This window comes from Mycena indigotica, assembly GCF_014461135.1.
Source record: "Mycena indigotica strain 171206Taipei chromosome Unknown Mind.scaff0013, whole genome shotgun sequence".
Lineage (NCBI taxonomy): Eukaryota > Fungi > Basidiomycota > Agaricomycetes > Agaricales > Mycenaceae > Mycena > Mycena indigotica.
The window spans coordinates 1,931,841-1,952,346 of NW_023503012.1; the positions used below are offsets into that span (position 1 = coordinate 1,931,841).

The 20,506-nt window shown below is 52.8% G+C and overlaps 5 protein-coding genes across 5 annotated transcripts; 2 read left to right on the top strand and 3 right to left on the bottom strand.

Moving 5' to 3' along the window:
* Positions 1-8,853: 8,853 nt before the first annotated feature.
* On the top strand, positions 8,854-10,674 carry MIND_01282100 (uncharacterized protein; the record flags this gene model as incomplete). The annotated part of the gene is made up of 1 exon (XM_037369292.1): positions 10,204-10,674. The coding sequence occupies exon 1, from the start codon at positions 10,291-10,293 to the stop codon at positions 10,672-10,674; it is 384 nt and encodes a 127-aa protein (XP_037214498.1). The 5' UTR covers positions 10,204-10,290.
* A 279-nt stretch (positions 10,675-10,953) lies between these two features.
* Positions 10,954-11,914, bottom strand: MIND_01282200 (uncharacterized protein; the record flags this gene model as incomplete). Its single annotated transcript, XM_037369293.1, has 2 exons — positions 10,954-11,215; positions 11,274-11,914. The coding sequence occupies 2 exons, from the start codon at positions 11,912-11,914 to the stop codon at positions 10,954-10,956; spliced, it is 903 nt and encodes a 300-aa protein (XP_037214499.1).
* A 713-nt stretch (positions 11,915-12,627) lies between these two features.
* MIND_01282300 (uncharacterized protein) lies at positions 12,628-13,535 on the bottom strand (the record flags this gene model as incomplete). The annotated part of the gene is made up of 4 exons (XM_037369294.1): positions 12,628-13,004; positions 13,067-13,171; positions 13,218-13,373; positions 13,429-13,535. The coding sequence occupies 4 exons, from the start codon at positions 13,533-13,535 to the stop codon at positions 12,890-12,892; spliced, it is 483 nt and encodes a 160-aa protein (XP_037214500.1). The 3' UTR covers positions 12,628-12,889.
* A 329-nt stretch (positions 13,536-13,864) lies between these two features.
* Positions 13,865-14,909, bottom strand: MIND_01282400 (uncharacterized protein; the record flags this gene model as incomplete). The annotated part of the gene is made up of 3 exons (XM_037369295.1): positions 14,767-14,909; positions 13,972-14,714; positions 13,865-13,923 (listed from the first exon to the last, which is right to left on the bottom strand). Exons 1-3 carry the CDS (start codon positions 14,898-14,900, stop codon positions 13,865-13,867), a joined length of 936 nt encoding a protein of 311 aa, XP_037214501.1. The 5' UTR covers positions 14,901-14,909.
* Positions 14,910-16,662: 1,753 nt separating this feature from the next.
* Positions 16,663-18,292, top strand: MIND_01282500 (G-protein subunit alpha 7; the record flags this gene model as incomplete). The annotated part of the gene is made up of 6 exons (XM_037369296.1): positions 16,947-17,250; positions 17,310-17,419; positions 17,469-17,778; positions 17,836-17,907; positions 17,958-18,177; positions 18,228-18,292. The coding sequence occupies exons 1-6, from the start codon at positions 17,218-17,220 to the stop codon at positions 18,290-18,292; spliced, it is 810 nt and encodes a 269-aa protein (XP_037214502.1). The 5' UTR covers positions 16,947-17,217.
* Positions 18,293-20,506: the final 2,214 nt, after the last annotated feature.

Below are 20,506 nucleotides of genomic sequence, written 5' to 3' on the forward strand. Positions count from 1 at the left end.
GCGGAATCTTTCAAGATTGAAGACGCACTATCCCGCAGACCGCCCGCGCCTGAAGACAATCTATACGACCAAGGAGACGACTCTGAAGCCGTTTTGGACGCCATGCTAAACGAGACACAAGCCCAGATAGGCGCCAAAGCTAAGTCCAATCTAGAATCGATCCATACACATCTGCAGATATCTTTAGCCAACTATTGGCGAGCCCCGGACGAAACCCTCACCATGTACCGCCAGTCGTTGTCGACCGCGGTGCCCCGACTTCCAGAAAACCCCAAGACAGGCATGGCCTTCGATCCGACAGCCCGGGGATCATTTCTGATCGCCGCGCTATTGCGTACGCACGATGACGAGGGCACCCGACCGTTGCCGGAGTTCCTACAAAGGAGCGCTCCTCTCGAAGTTGAGTCGCTATTCCAACTCGGAGAGGAATCCGTACTGCTGACATATACAGGTCGTGAAGGATACTCGCAAAGTATCCCCCTCGAAGATCTCACAGACCAGGGATCTCAAGCAAACAAGGGACACGTCCACGGGGTTCCGGACGATGATTCGCCCGAGCTCTGGATAGAGCTGCGCAGGTTTCTGCGGGACGGAGAGTACCCCCCGCATTGTTCAAATGATAAAGCTAAGTCTCAATTTCTCAAACGCGCGCGGCGCTTCCTCTTCCACCAGGACCGACTTTGGTTGGCGCCGAAAAAGAACTCGGACCGACTTCCGCGACTAGTCATCGACGTACCAAGCAAGCGCGGCGAACTTATGGCCCAAGCGCACAACGAATGTGGCCATCGAGGCCGTGATGCCGTCTACGCCCAGCTAAGAGACAGGTTCTACTGGCCCAATATGTACGCTGACATCTCGTTCTTTGTTAGATCATGTATCGAGTGCCAAAAGTCCATCAAGAGGATTCCCCATCTCCCGTTCAATGAGTCGTGGCAGTCTCCGCTCCTCCGCCATTTCGAGTTGGATTGCATCCACATGCGTGAGGGCCTCAACGGCCTCAAATACCTCATTCATGCGATAGAGTCGACGATTGGATGGCCAGAAGCACGACCCGTTAAGTCTCTTACCTCCCATTACGTGGCCAAATTTATCTACGAAGTGCTCATCTGCAGGTTCGGCGGTATCCCCGTCATCTCCTTCGACGGCGGCCCCGAGTTCAAGGGCGAGGTGCAAGAACTTTTGCGAACACAATACAACTGTCGAGTCATATTTTCGACCGCTTATCATCCGCAAGGCAACGGCCGCGTCGGCGCTCGCACCAGCCTCTGGTCAGCGCACTATATAAACTCTGCGGCGACAAGAAGGGAAACTGGCCACGTTATGTCTACCCCGTCCTCTTATCGATCCGAGTCACTGTCTCCCGCGCCACGGGCTTCACGCCCTACTTCCTCCTCTATGGTGTTCACCCGCTCTTCTCTTATGACCTCGCTGAAATCACCTGGCAGACACTCGATTGGGACTCCGTCTTCACTCACGACGACCTGATCGCCATGCGCGCGCGCCAACTCGAACGGCGCGACCCGAAGATGGCCGAAGCCAACGCGAAACTGCGCGAATCACGCCGCCCGCGCCATCGACGACCTCCATAAACGCCACCACTACCATTTCGACTTCAAAGATTACGAGGTCGGGATGTATGTGTGGCTGCGCGAGTCAGCACTCGACGAGACGAAAGGAGACAAAGATAAGTGGACTTACGCTGGTCCATATATCATTCACGAGAAGCGTGCTAATGACTCCTTCGTTTTGCGGGAACTTAGCGGCGCCATACTCCGCGGGCACGTCAATATTCGGCGCCTCCGCCTCTTCTACTTCCGGCCCGACAACCAAACGCTCAAAACGAAGCTGGCAGCGCCCGATCCGCCAAGCCGATAATCCGAACCTTCAGTACGATGTGGCGATCATGCAGATCGCGGAAATTAAAGCTGAGTTTTCATATTGACTTGCGATCGCTCACAGCCTCTATTCAGTCGATCGGACCGAACGGCATATATACCCGACAATTCCGTTTCCTTCCCCTATTCCTCTCCTTCCCCTTCTCTCTCTCTTACTCCCACCTCATGGAGCGCGAGCCCTGTAACCGCACCCACCGAGGTTTTCACCCTTCCGAGGACCGTTGGCTCGGTGCCCCGCACCTTCCGAGACCGTACGACAACACGCCGCGTCCCGACCGCTTCAACGATGACATTGACGGGTACCAAATTGACAATCACCCATTCACGGCTTACACACGCGCGGCGACCTCACGCTCAAATATTGTTATGAGGAAGACCACGAGTATCTGCTTGGAGGTGAGTCTGTCCGTTTGCCCATTTGTGTTTATGTCTACCGCCGCGACTTCCTACTATCATGGTGGGAAGTTGTCCAAGCTGTCCGAGACAACGTCATACCAGCACGCTACCCTCCGCGTCTCGCGAATGGCGTCATCAATGAGCCTATGAACTCCGAAACATTCATCCGCCAGATGAAGCGCTTCATCTACGCACCACGTTCCCCCGAATACAAACCGCCACTGTACGAGAAGGGCACTGGCCTTCGCGTCCAATACGAGCATGGCGAATGGGAGCAGGATGTCCGACGTTCTATTCGCCGCAACGCAGCTGCGATGACACCCCTCATCTCGGTAGTCACAGCTCACGAACTTCGCTCGGATTATCTCAGCACTCAACAACATCTGGTACCTTGATGGCGAACAGCGCGCACAGGTCTTTCAACAGTCTTATTCCATTCCCGACAATCATCTTCACTAATCAGCACGATTTCGGGGGCGAAATCCGAAGTATCCCCCTCTGTGGTAGTGCCTTGTGGCCGCCACGTCGACACTGCGGTCACGCACATATCACGCGTCGCGCATCTCGGGCGTTAACAGCCATCATTTTCTCCACCAACCTCCTCATCTCAACATTTTTTCATTTTTCTCTCAACTCCCCCTCTTATCTCATCATATCAGAATCTTCTTCTGCGCCTGCGCTTGACGACTCGGCGGGACTGGGGTGGAACAAGCTCAGGCTTGGTCAACCTGATGCTAATGCTGTTGGCGGCAGCGAGTACACCCTATTCGACTTGTCCTAAGCCCGGTTGTCAGGTTGCAGTGTGGACGGAGTGGACGATCACCTACATATGGACTCAGTACTTATTTCATTTTTTGTATCACCCCTTTCGATCGCGTAGATACAGTTTCATGTGTCGAATAGGAGAGCATCTCATCCTTTACTTCTTGCCCCCATCTCAAAGTCAGAGTGAGCGCGAGCGAAAGCGCTACATCGAGCCCGAGTTCTACGATTACTGCAAAAGCTAAGTAAATCTTATCTAATCTACCCTGCGCATCTACTCCTCCCGCAGCGCCGCACTCGGTACGACCTCGGCCCACATCTAGTCCTCGCTTGGACTTAGTTGTCCTTCTTCACCGGAGAGCTGGACAACGGACCCGGAGATAATCAAGCTCTTCCTCATGTTCCGTTCATGTGCGGGGGACGTCATTCCGTCGCGAGCGCAGCTCGGAGGCACATTGTTGAAGAAGGCTACCGACAAGATTGACGAGGAGATGCGAGAGAAGGTTGCGGGAGAAGACGTGCTTCTCAGGTGCGTGGCTGAGTTCTATTTCTCCGTCCTCCCTGACGCTCAAGTAGCACGGACGGCTGGCGCAGCAACGCCAAGGACGCAGTTACCGGCATCCAGCTTAACTTCAAGTTCCAGGTGCGTCGCCATTGTACCTTTCCAATCGAACATACTAACTAGCTGCAGACCCTTCTTGCAAATATTCTCCGTACCAACCACTGGAAGAAGGACGGCGATTCCCTCGCTATTCGCTTTGGCGAGATGATCGACAAGACGGAGGCAGAGCTGCTCTGCAACATCATCGCCTTCCTGACCGACAACGACGGCGGCAGCAAGCGTGCACGGGCTGTCCTCGCTGCGGCACGTCCCTGGCTGCTCGTCTTCCCTTGCGTGGCGCACCAGGGACAGCTGATGCTTGGAGACTTGCTCAAGGAGTGCCCGGAGCACGCCGAGGTGCTGGAACAGCTCATCGACTTCGTCAACTGGCTCAATAGCCACGACAAGGTCCGCGACATTTTCGACGAGCAGCAGTGTAGCTCCCTCGCGAACAAATGCCTCGCATATCTGGCTGCGAACCTCACTCGTTGGACCACCCACCTCATCGCTGCCATCCGCTTCCGTGCGCTCAAGGTCCCAATCCGCGGCGCCATCCTCAACAGACGGGACGACATCGTCACTGCCCAAGTCGGCGCAGAGGCGAATCGGGCCAAACGGGAGAAGCTGCGTCGCGACGCGATTGCTCACTGCAAGTCGGTTGAGGCGAACGACTGGTGGGACCGACTCGACGCCGCCATCGACAACATGGAGCACATTTGCTACCTCACCAACATCTCCCAGAGTGACCACGTACGCCCAGACCAGTTCCTACTCGCCCTCGCAGGTGTTTTCCTCCATTTCCACGAGCACACGGACAAGGGGTTGGGAAAGCGAATGTGCAAGCGGATCGAGGGGCGATGGGCTGAGCTAACCCGTTCGAGGGTCTCTCTCGATTCGGCGAGAAGGCCAAGATCGATGCATTCGTCATCACGACGGAGCTCGTTGAGGCGAGTTTTTCTTTTACTTCTTTGGGATCGACACGGATTCTGATGGTCTGTAGCTCTTCGAACGCATGAAGCAAGCCCGTCCAACGGTACCGCCCCGCACGCCCGAGGAGCTCAAGGCATACAACGACGCCCTTACCAAGTGTGCGCAAGCTCTGAACAAAGCGGCGATGCTCTACTTGAGCAAGTCGGGGCCGTTCGAGCGGTGGTTTGCTCCGGACTCAAAAATCAAGGCAACATACATGGAGCTGAACGTGAGTTTTCCGTCCGTTCCCTCGTCTGTAGCTGACTTTTTGCAGGGAACCAATCCGATTCCGTTTTGGGAGATGCTGAAGACCAACGCCGACGTCGCCGAGCTAGCCAACTTCATCTTAACGCTGCTCTACCTCGTGCTCAACCAGGCAGGGCTCGAGCGCTCATTCTCCGACTTCTCCAACAAGAAGAACAAAAAGCGCAATCGCCTCGGCCTCGTCAAAATGGTGCAGCAGGTTAAGGTGCGTGCCCTTGATTAATTCCGATTGACGTTGCTAATGCTGTATAAGGTTACACGCTCAATTCGTGAAGAGCAGTACCTTGAAGGCCTGCGTGAGCGACGAGAGGCTCGCAAGAACCACACCGACGACTCCATCAAAACCCTGCATGCTCTACCCCGTTATGCCGACGCAAACCTCAGTGACACCGACGACGAAAACGGCCAGCGGCAGTCCGTTCTTGTCACCAGCAAGGCAGGTTGGCGCAAGGAGCTTGCGAAATGGCAGGCGGGACAGCGGGATTTGGATGACATTTCAGAGCCAGACGACTCCTCCGACGAGGATGATCTCCCTCCATCGACGTCTCGGTCGAGACGTCGAGTGCGCCCGTTCCTACCCGCCTCACTCAAGAGCTTGTTCACGCAGAACAAGGTAAACCCCGCTCGAATGCCCAAGCGCAAGGAGGATGCTTTTACGGATGAGGGGCGGTTGATGGAGTTGTTGGCAGCGGAGCACAGCGAGGAGGAGCCGGATGCGGGCGAGTTGGAGGGCTCTGGTGACGACTACACTGGGTAAATAGGCTTCAAAAAAATCATTCCCAAAAAGGAAATTCCCTTATTAAGCCCTTATTTCTGGTACCCTTAATAAGGACCCTTATCCCTAATAAGGGTGGACCTCGGAGCCGAACACTTATTAAGGCCCTTATCTACAACACTGCTAGGTTCTGCCTATAGTAGGTCACATCACAAAATACTATATGCTGGGTTTGTCCTAGTAGCTAGGATTGTTCCTATGGTTGTAGATCTCTGTATTTAATTTATTACAGATGTATAGGAGCCTAGCAAACATATATATATAATTTTTGGACATGTTGATATGTTTTGAATAGTATATGAGGATAGGAAAATGCATTTGGTAGGTGAGCTATGATAATGGTGATTTGATGATATTTTCGCAAATTTATTATAGCCTGTAAATTTGAACAATACAATATAGATATGATGTTATAGGCTATGGTACATATCAGGATCTATTTTCACTCTGAAAATATACTAAAACATTGATACAACAGTGATCAGACTATATTTTCAAAGTATTTTGGAGGTTAATTTATAGCTTGGTGATTTCACGTAGGCTACATAACCAGTGGAGGAGTCATGGTGGACCAAATTCACCTACACTGTCTTGATCTAGATGAGGGAAAAAACTTAATCACGATATTAACCCATGATATTAGCCAATCACTTATATCAAGCATATATTGTGTATATGTTTGGCATGGGCTTCAGCTATTCATTTGCTCCACACTTCCAGATTTAGATATGCTGCTGTTGAAACAACATATGAGCTACATTTAGTACATGGAGCTGTTTAAAGTGACCAGTCTTAATTAGAATGAATATGGAAAATTTCACTAATTTTCATGTCATAATGAGAAGATAAAAAGGTTCGAGATATAATATGATATAAATATAATATAATCCCAATTTAATATGGTACCGATATAATGGGGAATGCTCCTGACTATGTTTTGAAGGTGCCCAGCTGGAGTTAGAGAGACCTGAATAGAGGTTACTCTGATACTTTATCATGTGTCTTATGCTTTGAAAATTTCCTGTACATGTGGCAAGTATATCAAATTCATCCAGGACTACATATACCATATCACTCTACTTACTACTATTTCAATTAACAGTCCACCTATAGCTTACCCATGTCCCCTCTAATTAGAGGCAGAGACTAGGGTCCTCTCTGCCTCTAACTAGAGAAGGTTGAGCTCGGCACGGGCACCCCTGCTACCTCTGACGACCGCCGCCCTTCTTCATGGTGTTAGAGGCACTGGCCATCCCGGTGCCCCTGCCTCCGCGGCGCCCTCGCCATCCCACCATTGTCGTTGTCGTCCCCATTGTGACCTGGTCACAACGGTGACCATCATGTGATTCTCATCACGGACAATCGTCACCTACTGTCATCAGGTTGGGGATGTCCTCCCATCGGCCCTGCTAGCTCCTGCTGCTGTCAACAACCTTCCGACATCGTCCTCAACAATGACAACCATGGTAAGCGCAAATATTCATCAAAATCCATCAAATGAACTGATAATCTATAGTGTTTGATGATATCTACACATTGGTAATATCATCGCCATCACCTGACATCCGCGCCCTCCTGCCATCTGCCCGATGCGATGCCGCCACCCCCGACCTGCCCCCCGACTTTTTCCGATCAAAAAAGAGAAAAGTTTCACAATCAATAGAAATTACTCAAGGTACAAGTGGCTTATAAAATATGTAACCGTTAGAGAGTTATGAATAAAACATTGTTAACTCACAAATAAAAGTTGTTAACTCATTCCACTACAGGGGCAGTGAGAAGGGGGGGCGGACTCATCAAGGTCCTAGCAGGGGAGGATCCAAAGCGTGAACATTGGTAAGTGAATACAAATGAAGCTGACCTAGCAGGGCCCGCGTACCCGCGCGGGTATGGCCTACCCGTGCCATTGCCTAAGCAGGGGAGCATCCAAAGAGAAGAAACTCTAAGGGTCCGCCTGCTAGGTAGCTGACTATATACTGCTTGTCCGTAGCTGCCAATGTCGGGCACAGAAGGCTTGGGTGGTGTCGCAGGCAAGATCCCAGGGTGACCGTTAGGAGGGCGTTGACAGATTGGTGATTGTGCAGGCGAGATGGAGGGCCGGACCGGAGACGCCATTGGAATCGGACCGGAATCGGACCTGTCTCCGGGGGGGCCGAAAGGGGGGGTTCCCCTGACACTGACAGTCTAATAATACTAACGCCTGAAATCCTCCAATTTCTGTACCCAGGACTGGTTATGAAGCACATTGCTTTATTATCTGGGTCATCCTTGGCAGTGTTCACAGTAGACCTAGAACACATATATACTTCTCTAAAAAAGACAATCATTGATGAATACTACAGAAATTTGAGAATACATATTTTTTGACTACCAATATCTTATAATGGTAGCACTCATAGTTATGTATTATTCTTGTTAGTTACAGCCGAATCCGTCAAGAAATACTGTATTATACCTATAACTAAATTGGAAACAGCTTTCTTACATTGATTTTGACACCTCTTACACCCTAAGGTACTCTTCAAACAATTAATTAAGCTGCACAAAAAAATCACCCTTCACTGAAGAGACTCACAATATCTGCACAAGGCTCGCGAAAATCCTCCTTGAGCTTTTTTTCGGAAATTGCTCCAAAATGACTCGCAAACCACGGTCGGTGGGTCCCCTGGAAGGGCTTAAACAAAAAGTCCAACGTATGTTCCGTTATTTTTTTTTTTCTGATACCCCCTTGTCGCAAACTTGAATATGAGAAATCATAACGGAAGTCTTGCGAAATTGGAAATGTCATTGGAAATGTCGCGAATCTTCTTGTTAACCCAATGTAAATGCTATAACCACCGCTGAGCGCCGATCCTATTCGACACCAAGTCAACCACGGTGACAGAATATTAATTGGCGTCGTGACTCGGCAGTGCTCGGTTGACGCGAAGTTGATTGAATGTGGACTGTTGCAATAGACCGTTGACTCGGATAGACCGTAGTAGCCGTAGTCACGTACAGCCGTAGTACAGCCGGATACAGCCATGCAGGCTACAGCGAGTTCGGTGTCTTGAGTGTCGTGACCTCTCTAAAAGGGGATGGAGGCTGGTACAGTACGGTGCCGGATGGGAAAGTCGCTCCATCGTCATCACCGCCCAGAGCCGTGCCAATCATCACGTGCATCAATATCAACATTCTTTCGACTTACCACCATGGCCGAGCTCCCGATGCTCCCGCCGCTCACTACCATCCTGGCACTCTTGCGGGGTGGTGTTGCGTCTCAACACGGTGTCGCGGAGGACTTTTCGTCAACTCATGCCGCTGCTCTCCACTGGCTTGCGGAGGCGGACAGGAGGGCGGTCTACGTGTTAGCTGGTCACCACACAAGGGGTCTGCACTACCACTACAAAGCTTACCGGGCGCTGTCAGTCCCGCTCTGGCGCCTACACCGGGAGCTACTTGTCGAGATATTCCGCCTCTGCCTGCGATTTCCGGAGGGCGGATGGAACCGTCAGAAGCTTGTGAATTATGACCGGCGCCGAAGCGACCAGTTGTTTGACGACTACCGCAGGCTTTCCCGCGTCTGCACGTACTGGCGCCATGTCATTCGGACATCACCGCAGATTTGGAGCTGTGTCCCTTTGGACGGCTCCGTTGAATACATCAACTACGAGTCCACTTCCATGTACAGCAGCCGAGACCGAAAACTGAATGGGATGTTCCTGGAGCTTTCCGGTCAAGCACCCCTCGAAGTCTACTTCACATCTGTCAGCCAAGAATCACTTGAGGCGGTCGCGTCGACGATGCCACGATGGAAAAGCGCGCATATGGGACGTTTGAATATTGGACGACTCGAGGAATTTGCTTCCATTGCGACTGGCCGTCTGTCATCGCTCGAGCGCTTGCGACTCCCATGCTATCCCCATCCCTTCCCGCCAACCGCTCTCCAATTTCTCGCTAGCGCCACCTCATTGCGGTTCCTTTCGGTTTCTGGACATCTCCTTCCCATCATCCCCACCACTGTCCTTGACTCACTTGCAATTCTGGTATACACCGCCAATCGCACAACCGTTGCGGCCGCTGTCCGATTCATGCCAAGCATCCCGCAATCGGTCGACTTCAAACTCGAATATTATTGCACTCTTCCGGGCGATGCGCTGCTAATGGACCTCGATACACTCCCTCCCGTCGAATGCGCCATCCGACGATTCACGTGTGGGGTTGGGAACTACGACGCTTCAGAAGCTATGGGCGTTTTTCAGCACATTTTCTCCATCATGCGGCTGCCTAATCTTTCGGAACTGTCCCTCATCTCCACCACATCGCAGAGTCATATTACCGTGCGGCACGGGAAGACATGGACAGAGAGCCACCATCCGCTGGCCTTCCCCTGGCCACACCACGCGCTGCTCGGCATGGCTGTTCGTTCCCACTCACGGAATACGCTGCGGGTACTGGACGTCCGCGACACACACGTAGCCCTCGAGGAACTGCTTGAGCTCGTTTCTGGCCTGGATGTGCTGGAGCGCTTGTGCATCTCCGACCATCCTGTGCGTCCATACCCCGTCCATGTCGTGACCAATCAACTCTTTTCGGCACTCACCAACACGACACTGCTCCCTCGCTTGTCGCAGGTATTCCTGCACTCCATGCTCCGGTTCAACGATGCGACCTTCCTCACGTTCCTCGCTTCACGACAACATGCCCAGCCTCCCCCGCTTAAGCTTGCACCATTCGAGTGCCACATCCGCGCACTGCCAGGCTACTGGCGTGAATTCGGGTCCCGCAGCCGCGCAGAGGCGGCCCTGCTGCCGCAGTGGGCTGCGCTTCGCACCGATGCAAGAATGCGCCTCTCCTGGTCATGTGAACAGCCGCGGCCCCGCATCGGGGACCTCGAAGATCTGAAGGCCGTGCCGTCGGCGGTGCACTGTGTCCCAGATCGATACTATAGTAAACATTTGCGCTGGACCTCGGACCGGGAGCCTCTCAAGGCGCTGGATATGGAGGACAGACGGTTACTTGGGATATGGTAGTTCCTGTTTGTGGCAATGATAGTTGTCTGCCAACATCCTAGTAGACCTCACATTACGAGCTATTAAGTACAGTCGAAGTGGACATCATGCTTAAACACCGCACATGTACAACTTTTATGTCTTATCGGTAGACAACAATAAAATCGTGAACAGAGAGCTTATTGGCCATTGATGATAAGTAGTGAGATGTATCTTCAATTGGATCAATTCATTGAAAGAACTTGCAAAAGTCCGACTGCAAACTTGTAAAGGATGATTTACAGTTTCATTTGGAAATATTTACTTAAGTCCACTTCCGATTGAATATCCCATTCTAAGTGCGAGTTCATCTGAGTCCGAGTTGCTCGGGCAGTAAAATCCGCCCAGGTTATACGGGGGGTCACCGTAATAATCCTGCGAACACCACTCGTCCATGCGAGCGAAAAACTCCGCCACACCTGGTGCCGCCTGCGCGCTGCTGGACGGTACAGGCGGCCCTCCAGCGCCGTAGTACGATTCCATGTGGCCCGTCCGAATCTTCCGCCAATGCTTCTCGCGATCCCTGAATCATACACGAATCAGATGCATAAGGACAAGTACGACGCCCGACCGGGACTCACTCGCGCATTTCTGCTGCACAACCAGACGGAGCGTCCATAGGAAACCGGTAGTGGGCGACCTCGAGGTGCTCGTGCAGCATTGTGAGCTTTGGAAAGCTGAACGGGCAGTCGATGCACGCGAAGACCATGGTCGCCGTTGTCGAGTCGTCGTCCATCGCGGTCTCAGGCTCTCCATTGACTTTGGAGTCAGGAGCGGATGTGTCCCTCGCAGCGGCATCCTCGCCCTGGAGGCCAGGCACGCTGGGTTCGACGGATTGCCGTGGGTTGACTGGAGTATGACCAAGCTCTCCCTTCTCGTTCCCGAACCCAGCAAGCGTGAGAGCGCCGGCGTCGGGCTCAGCGACGACAAGCATACACTTGTCCCTCAAGCCAACCATGTTTTCCGACTCCATCGCAACGTGAACTGTAGCCTTGTATCCCACCACCACGCCACAAGCAATCAGACAGATGCTGTACGCCGGGACCAACACGAATGCCGCAGCGCCAGAGAACATCTTCGGGTCGCCAACATCGGATGCGAAACCGCCAGCGAGCAAGCCCTTGCCAACAACGAAGAAGAGTGCATTGACACCGGCAAGGAAGGCCATGCATGGGATCAAGGCCACTTGGTAAACCTGCGACGCTGGAGGAGATTCAGACATGAGGGGCAGAGCAAGGAGTGATCGCTTACATCATCATGCTTCTGACTCCAACTGCATCTGCCCCTGAATTTACCCAATACAAATGAAAAAGACGGAAGCAGTCAAATTTGTCAAAGTTTGAATGAGATGGTGCCGCCAATGAAGCCACCAAAACAAGGGAGCACGTAGTATAGTGTAACAGTAAGCTTGAAAGACATGTGGTGGAATCAACTCGGCCCAGGGTAAGAAAATCGCGGAAAGAATTGGGCACGTCAAGAGTGTATTTTGTCATATCGCTCGTAGGACGCCAAAGTTATTTTGACCTCACTCAGCGTTGGGACAAAACATGTTACATCGACGAGGGCGTTTTCGAAGATAAGGGTTTTTTTGTTGACAACGGACTCTTCGCAGGCGTCGAAAGCATCGGAGGGCTGTTTCCAGATCGCTCAAGAGAGGTGGCAAAGTAGCTGGCCCGAGCGTTGCATATGCGAATGAGAGTTGGTCTGAATACTAGTACGGTGACAGGGGCCCATAAAGACCGCCCACCCGAAATACCACCCAAATGGGTCCAGCAGCATTGAAAACAGCAGAAGGAGGTGTTGGAGCACATCGAGAGAGCGTTTATTAGCTCCCTATCGCTCGCAAAATGGAGACAATGTCGTTCATAGACCCATGTGCGATGTCAGAGAAAAGATCGCCAACGACGGTGTTCCCACCCACTTCATCGTCTGTAAAGAATTAGAGGCAATGTATAGTGTCCATTGCATCATGGGATATAGTCGATATGTGCGCAGGGGAAGCACAGCGAAAGCGTCGCTGACAGCGTGACTGTGACGGTGTGACGGCCGTAAAGACGGGGAGGAAGAACGTCGTCGGAGAGGGCGCTGCCTCTAGAAACGTTTGGCATCGCAGGTATTGATGTCGCGGAAGGTGTGCATACACAGGAATGTTTCGAAACATGAGCATGGTCAAGCGAGCCAACTGCGAGGGAAGAATTCATGGATGACATTGAGGAGGAGCGGAGACATGTTTGTCGAGTGCTGGCCTGCCCGTGCTGCGGGGTAGCTGCGTATAGAGCGGCACCCTTCTTGAAAGCCAGGCTGTCGGCCACCTACAAAAGAGCGAATATGTCAGACTCAGAGGACTGAACGGCACGAAATGCAGGCCACGCACGCAGAATCGGATGATTCGGATCGTATCCGCATTCCACAACATCCCTCTCTCTTTCTCTCCCAAAGCGCCCGAGGCAGCAGCAGAAACAGGGCCCGCTGCGTGTTCCTCAACGACACGTCAACGGGAAAACATCGACAGTGTCGACACGCACCAGGGACCAGGGTCCGCAAAGAGGGACTGTGAGCCACGACGCCCCCCGTCTGTCGACGAAGCCGCTTTTCTTGGATATGAGGCATGTAGAGGCCATCGCAGATTGGGAGCGACAGCCCGACCACCGTCGCGCAAAAACCGCTCGGGGTCGGGGGACCTGCCAACGCGCAATGAGCACTTACAGCGTCGCATACGCCCGACAGAACACGCGCCTTTCGCTCACGAACCATTCAAAGACCCGCTGCGGCACATCTTCCGCGCGTATCTCTGCCACCAGGATGGTCTGTGTCGCGCTCACCGTGGGCCTGCTCCTTCGCATCGGGGCGTGTTGTTGGGAGGATGAGCCCTGCGACTGTGGAGTAGTAGGTTGTCTGGACCGCAGCAGGGTGGTCAGAGAGAAGCGCGCGATGGAGGAGAGGACAAGAGGGAAAGTGTGATGAGTCACGCAGTCTGACGTCATCTGTTTTTCTATGGTCTGGTTTTTATACCCGCCGCCTGCAGAAACTAAGAGTCTAAGACTGCCAGTACGGACCCACAAACGAAATAATAGGAACGCTGCTGAAAGAAAGTCCTGACTCCTTACGCGCTGTGGGACCTAGTCCCAGGCTTGCAGCGCAGTCCTGAAGTCTACGTGACATTGCAGTCGTATCACTCCGAGTCAGACGCCTCGGACTCCGGCTCGTCCGGATAAATGAACGTATCATCTGCTGGAACCTATTAGCGACAACCAAGTCGACGACGAGCAAGCGACCGACCTTCGCCGCCCGTCCCCTGCCGCGCCCGGCGCCCCGCGATAAAGGCATCCGCGCGCGCCCAGTAGTCGGGCGCGCCCTGCGCCCCGCTGACCCAGTCCCGGAGGTAGCCGCCGACGAAGCCCGGGCGCATGACCACGAACCGCGGGTCATGCGCGACGGCCGGCGTGTACCGCCCGGCCCGCGCCGCGACGCTGAGGATAACGAGGCACGTGAGGCGCGCGCACGCGGACAGGAGGAACGCGACCAGACTGCCGGGATAGACGTTGTTCAGCGCAAAGTGCGTGAGGCGGGGCAGCGCGGCGATGAGCGCCCACGAGTTGCGGGTCGCCGGCCAGGGCGCGGTGGCCGCGCGCCAGCTGGGGGGCTCGGAGAAGAGCTCGAGGTGCGTGAGGCCCGCGAAGCAGTTGTACGCGAGGGAGTCCAGCGCCGGGAGGGAAAGGATGTCCCCGAGCGCGCAGTACAGATGGCGGAAGCGCAGCCGCGTGAATGCCGCAGGGAGAGGCTCGGCGTCGGTGTAGAGCTTCTCCGCGACGGAGAGGAACACATTTTCGAGGGACGGCAGCTTCTCCAGGATGGCCAGGACGGACGCAGCAGGGAATATGCTGATCATGCTGCTTTTCACGCCGGCCGCAGCATTGGGACTAAGCTGGGGCAGCCGCTCGAACGGGAAGGCGGGCCCAAGGTTGTTGTCGCGGGTCGTTTGGCTATCGAAAACGAGCGGCTGGTACAGCAGCGGCTCGATCCTGGTTACTCTTCAACATCTTCGAGATGGCATGGGTGGGACGGGACACGCACCATTCTTTCACCCGCCAAGCGACGAGCATCAGCCGCGGTATGCTCCCCCGATCCTGCGCCGCCGCAAGCTTGAAGATCACACATTCGAGCTCCGGCGGAAAGATCGTGTCCGAGGAATGGTCGATATTAGACATGGTGGTTTCGCGTAGCCTTGTCACACGATGTCACCTAGACTGTTGATAAATTGATTGCAATGAGGCATCGCACGGTGTGACGTAATCACTGCGCTGATTTAGAAATTCCGAGAAAAGTTATAAGATAAAGGTAAGAGTAAATTCCAGATTTTTATGACTATTTTTTGTGTGATATACTGTACTATTTTAATCAATTCGTCACCTGCCAACCTGCGTGACATGTGCGACGAACTTAAACTTTCGTCAGGCCTTCCCCATTAGGGAATTTCGGCGCCGGAGGCGCCGGATCGGACGGAAAATTACCATATATGGACCAATTTGGGGCCAATTTCTGCCGGATATGCGTGACTGACAAAAAATTTTCGTCGGCTTGAGCCCTGTGTGACGCGTGACTGACGAACTGATTAAAATACTACAGTAACGCCTATATAAATGATAGCTTTTGACACAAAGAAAATCTGTGGACAAAGCTGTCCTTTTTCCACTAGAAAAACTGGAAGTAAAACTGTCTGATAAATACCATATTTATTCACTAATTTGAGCTGTGGTTTTGACAAAGGAAAAAACTAGGTATAAATCTCACATATATCTTAGCATTGATCTGTAGCAAAAACCTTTCTGACAGATAAAGCAACAGATAAACTTGTCTTTGTCTTTTGAATGACAAATTTTATCCAGTAGGAAAACCCCACATTTTTCTTACAGATAAATGTCTGGGTTTATCCAAAATTTCTAGTTTTTTTCCTTTGTAGTGGCATTCATCTATAAGTTTTACCATGAGTTTATGTGCTGGAAATATGTCAGCTTTATTCCTCGATTTTCCTTGCAGCAAAAACTATCATTTATACAGGTGTTTTATCATACAAAAAATCTATAGATAATTTTGGAATTTAAGACATACCATACTTGTGGGAAGGAAAGAAGAAAATGTAAATGGCATGGTTACATGTCATTATGTAGCACTATACTTCATACTTATCACCAAACTCTCCCGATTGGGATATAGGCCCTCACATATTCCATATTCTTTGGCAACAAGTCCTCAAAACATATAACTGTGCATTTCTGGTCCTCCTGAAGGTCCATGAACCTTCCCCAGACACAAGTCCAAAAAGTGGAATTTCACCCCAGTGACCTACCCTAGTGACATGTGTGACTTGGTGTTACCAGCTGATGATCTACGGTACCCTTGTCAACTGGTTGAGTTGTGAAGGAAAGCTTTGATGGAGAGAAGTGAAACCGGGGTATTCTTAGACGATGATGTCTGTGTTGAGCGCAGTGGGGAGGCCGGTCATTGGCACGAAAAAAAAGACTGAAACCCCAACGTGATGAGTTATCCCAAGTACTAGGATTATTACCAATAAAATAATATATCTTGAACATGCATATATGACTTTTAGTTCACCATACCTTGGGAATACTATGCAAAATATTTTCTGGGCAAGCTCTTTTCTTTTATAAGTATTCTATTATTTTAAAGCAAGAGTCTCTTTGACGTGAGAGTGTGACAGTGGCATGAGTGATGTGGTGGTTGTCACAAATCAGGGCACTTTTGGTTTGGTCACTCTTGGTCAGTATAAGCAAAACTGATAAATCAGTTTGTGAATAATTGTCTACTTGAAAGAAAGGATAACCATATCTCGGGCACGTTTTGTTTTATAAACGCGTACATCTTTTGGCCATGCTCGTCAATATGGGTGACAACTGTCAATGGCCCTGGTCAAGCCCTGGTTCAGGAATTTCAGGTTGGGTTGTATCAATCATGATTCATGATCCGCGGGAGACCATCAGCGTTCCCACGCACCGCCTTCTGCGTCTCTTTCCTCCCGCCCTCACGCACACCGCGCCCAGCGACGACGATGCCGCAGCGGCCCAAGTCCAAGAGCCGGCTGGCGTGGGCGCGCACGGGGGAGCGCGCGCGCGCGGCGATCCTGCGTACGAGACTTCGCATGTGGGCGTGGCCAAACGGCGTGGGCCTGCGCCAACGGGCGTGCACGCCCGTGATGGCGTGGGCGTGGCGTGGGCGGGCGTGGGACCCTCCGCGGAGGCTATCCCCCCGTCCTATGTCGGCGACCGCGACGCCTCGACGACCGTTATGTGGCGGTCACTTGTCCGCGACACCCTGTCGGCTCCAATCAGAACACATCAAAATGTGCTGATCGTCGTCAATCGCGATGCCAAGATATCTTGGCGAAGCGCCTTCTGGTAGCATTGACCAGCCCGTCGCAACGCGTCTCATGCCTCCCACTGCGCAGATTCGGAGGGCCTGGACGCGGAGATTGCGGCGGAGAAGAAGGCGCGGAGATTGGTGTGGACGATGGTTGTGCTCGGCGCGGACGGGGCGGGCAAGGTGTGTCTTTATGGCGGACATGGCGCGGGTGAGTTACTGAGCCTTGAGGCCGTTCGCAGGGGACGTTGCTGCGGCAGGCGGAGCTGCTTGACAGCCCGCTCGACGACGAGCAGCGGGCGGTATGGACAGAGGAGATAAGGCAGTATGTTGCGCGGCTGCGGGCGGAAAGGTGTGTCGTCTCGATATAGTCAGCCAGGCGTCTCAGGCTTCCGCTCCAGCGCCGGCTCCGGCCCGGGCCACCCTGCAGACTACTTCCTCCGGGAGGACACGGTGTCCCGCATCGCGGCCGTTGATTATCTCCCGACCGCAGCGGACATCGTCCGGCTGCCCCCCGCCACGGCGCACCCACCCGTGCAGACGTACGTCAGCGCGCTGATGCGCGACGCGCGGTTGACGGTGCTCCGTGCGCGCGCTGGCCAGCCGCGCAAGTGGCGCATGCAACTGGAAGAGTGCCATGCTATCCTGTGGGTTGTGGATTTGATGAGCTATTGTAGGACGGTGCGGGATGCAGACACCGGCGAGTCCGTGGTGCGTGTCGGAGCCTATCCCTTGTCCAAATAAGACTGATAAGTTGTCCCACCTTAGAACGCGCTTGTGCACGATATGCGCCAACTGCAGGACCTCCTGCTCGATAACCACCTCCGGCACGTGCCCATCGTGCGTCTTCCTCTTTTCCATTCGCTTCTTTCTACTCACACCCTGTCCAGATCGTCATGCTAAACAAATCCGACCTCTTCACGTCGCTCCCGCCCGCATCCTTCGCCTTCCGCGCGCACTTCCCGGACCACGACGGCCCGGACACGCCCGCCGGCGCGCTGCGCCACCTTGCGCAGCGGTACCGCGCCGTGTGCGCCGTGGCCCGCCGGACCCGCGCCGCGGACGAGTACCTGCATGTATGCAGCGCGGTGGACGGCGATGCGATGCGCTGTGTGTATTCTATGCTGCTGTTTGTTAGGGCCTGACGAGCTGTGCCGCAGTGGTTTTTGACGCCGTTAGGGACTCGCTCGTGCGCAGCAGGCTATACGCGCCGGTGTGCTTTTGAGGGCGGGGGGTTCAGGCAGGCGGCGGGCAAGTAGATGCACGAACTACTTATAAGCTACTCTGTAGGCGGCGCGTTCAATGCGGACATTATTAAGGGATGCTGAGCGACGTCACTATGAACAAAATGCAAGTCAAAGGATGAAAATGAGACTCGGCAGACTTTATTATGACACTATACGGACCTTATGCATTACTGCGGCAGCGTCAAGTTTCAACAAAAGGCAAGTTGAAGGATGAAAATAATCCACTGGCAGCTGATAGACGTCATATGGTAATCCCGCGGTGTCGGTTCCCGGGTCGACCGGGGGTTCTTCCGCCTGTGCCGTACGCTCAATGCTCATACACAGAGCCTAGGCAGCTTGGTAGTGCGAGCCCAAGAAGCAGAACATCGTCCGACCGTGACTGGTTTTGGTTCCTCGCCTAAAATTTGCAACTACGAATGTAACTGCCCACCAGCTGCTGTTCCTGGCAGGCTGGGTCCGCGCATCCTCCCCAGCCGATCGCGCATAATCTTGAAGTTGAAGCTCCAGAGTCCAGACTAGCCAGAAGAACCAGCATCTCTAACACAGGCACAGCTGTAAAAACACCATTCAGCACACCAATCACATCCAATCTGTCTCAACAACGTACCAACAGCATCCGGGGCCACATCGCGCGGACATGCGCACGATTCCCAGGGCGGCTTCTGCCGCCACAACACTGGTATCGTCTTCGGATGAGAGTGTGCTAGTGATGTTGCATAACAATGCGCTTAACTTTTTGTGATATCACGTCGATTGCTGGAAGTAGCAGCTGTACCCATTGTCCTTTGTTCGCCGGGTCGTACGCCGCACTGCTGTGGAGCCACGAGGCGAGCTGAGCCAGCTCGCGGGTAAGTTGAATTGGCGCACGCTAAAGGGACAATGGGCGTCCACAGCACCCGTAGTCGCCGAAATCCGGCCGTTCAAAGTTGACCCCATCTTGAGCGCAACAGACCGTGGTCCGTGACACCGAGAGGCATTCGATTAATTTTCTGATGATCATGATCTAGCCCGATAACATACACGACCGCACACATCCTCCACTTGAGCTACCGGTAGCTCAACCCCGCCGGCCCAGGTTCGATTCTCGCCTGTCGCAATATGAGGTTTGGTGTTTTTTTTTTTCTTTTTTGAGTCCGTGAATTTGAGGCTGCAATGGGAAATCAACACGATGATGAGGTTGAGCAAAATCAACGGCGGGAGCCAAGGGGGTGTCACGTGTCAAAAAGTGACAACCGGGATGGTCGGTCGGTCCCCCCTCCGGACCCTTAAAAATTTTTTTTGGTAGAAACTTTTTTGGCTGAAATGGTAAGTCAAAATTGTCTTAAGATGGGTTACAAGTACTGTTTGGTGCACTATACATCCATAATTAAGTATCAACAATCTCACAAGTGGTTATTTTTCAGTATCTCATCATTAGATGGAACATTGTGACAAATCAGACCATATGGGGATGGATATCTGTACTCTGGAGTGAGATTTGTAAGACAATGACTATATCAGGACTTTGTCTACAAGATATATATATAGCTAGAAGTCTATATTTCTATTAATGTTCTTGGAAATTCAGAGGACTGACTGAGTTTGATGCTATCAGAACACATGACTGTGTGAATTACCTTCCTAATATGGTAATGTCACATCACAGTCACGGTCGGTGGGTCCCCTGGAAGGGCTTAAACAAAAAGTCCAACATATGTTCCGTTATTTTTTTTCTGATACCCCCTTGGCGGGAGCACAACTCGAACAGGGGACAGGGGTCTGATCATAGACATTCGGATCGTTGTCAAGCCGATCGGCTACAACCTGATATTAATACTCTTGAGATAAAGACGCACGCAGCGTACCTAGGAAGCGTTTCGAGGCACCAGCTGGACAGATGGCACGGCGGACACCACGAGTGCCCACAGCAAGCATCACACACATACGCCCGCCCCCTCAGCCCCCCTGTCCTTGTACTTGCGCAATCGCCGTGCCCTTGTTCCCAGTCGGGATGACGTCGCTGAGGATCGGCGTGATGCGGTGATGGTATGCCGATTAACCGCGGCTTGCTGCCGTTGCCATCGCAGTGAGCGCGGATTATTGCCCGCACCTGCCAGCGACGCCTGTGATAGAGCTTTGATAGAGCTGCAGTGCGACTAGTACTATCAGAAGATTCAGTTGGGTTGCTGTTTGATTTTGGCTGGCCTAGTATC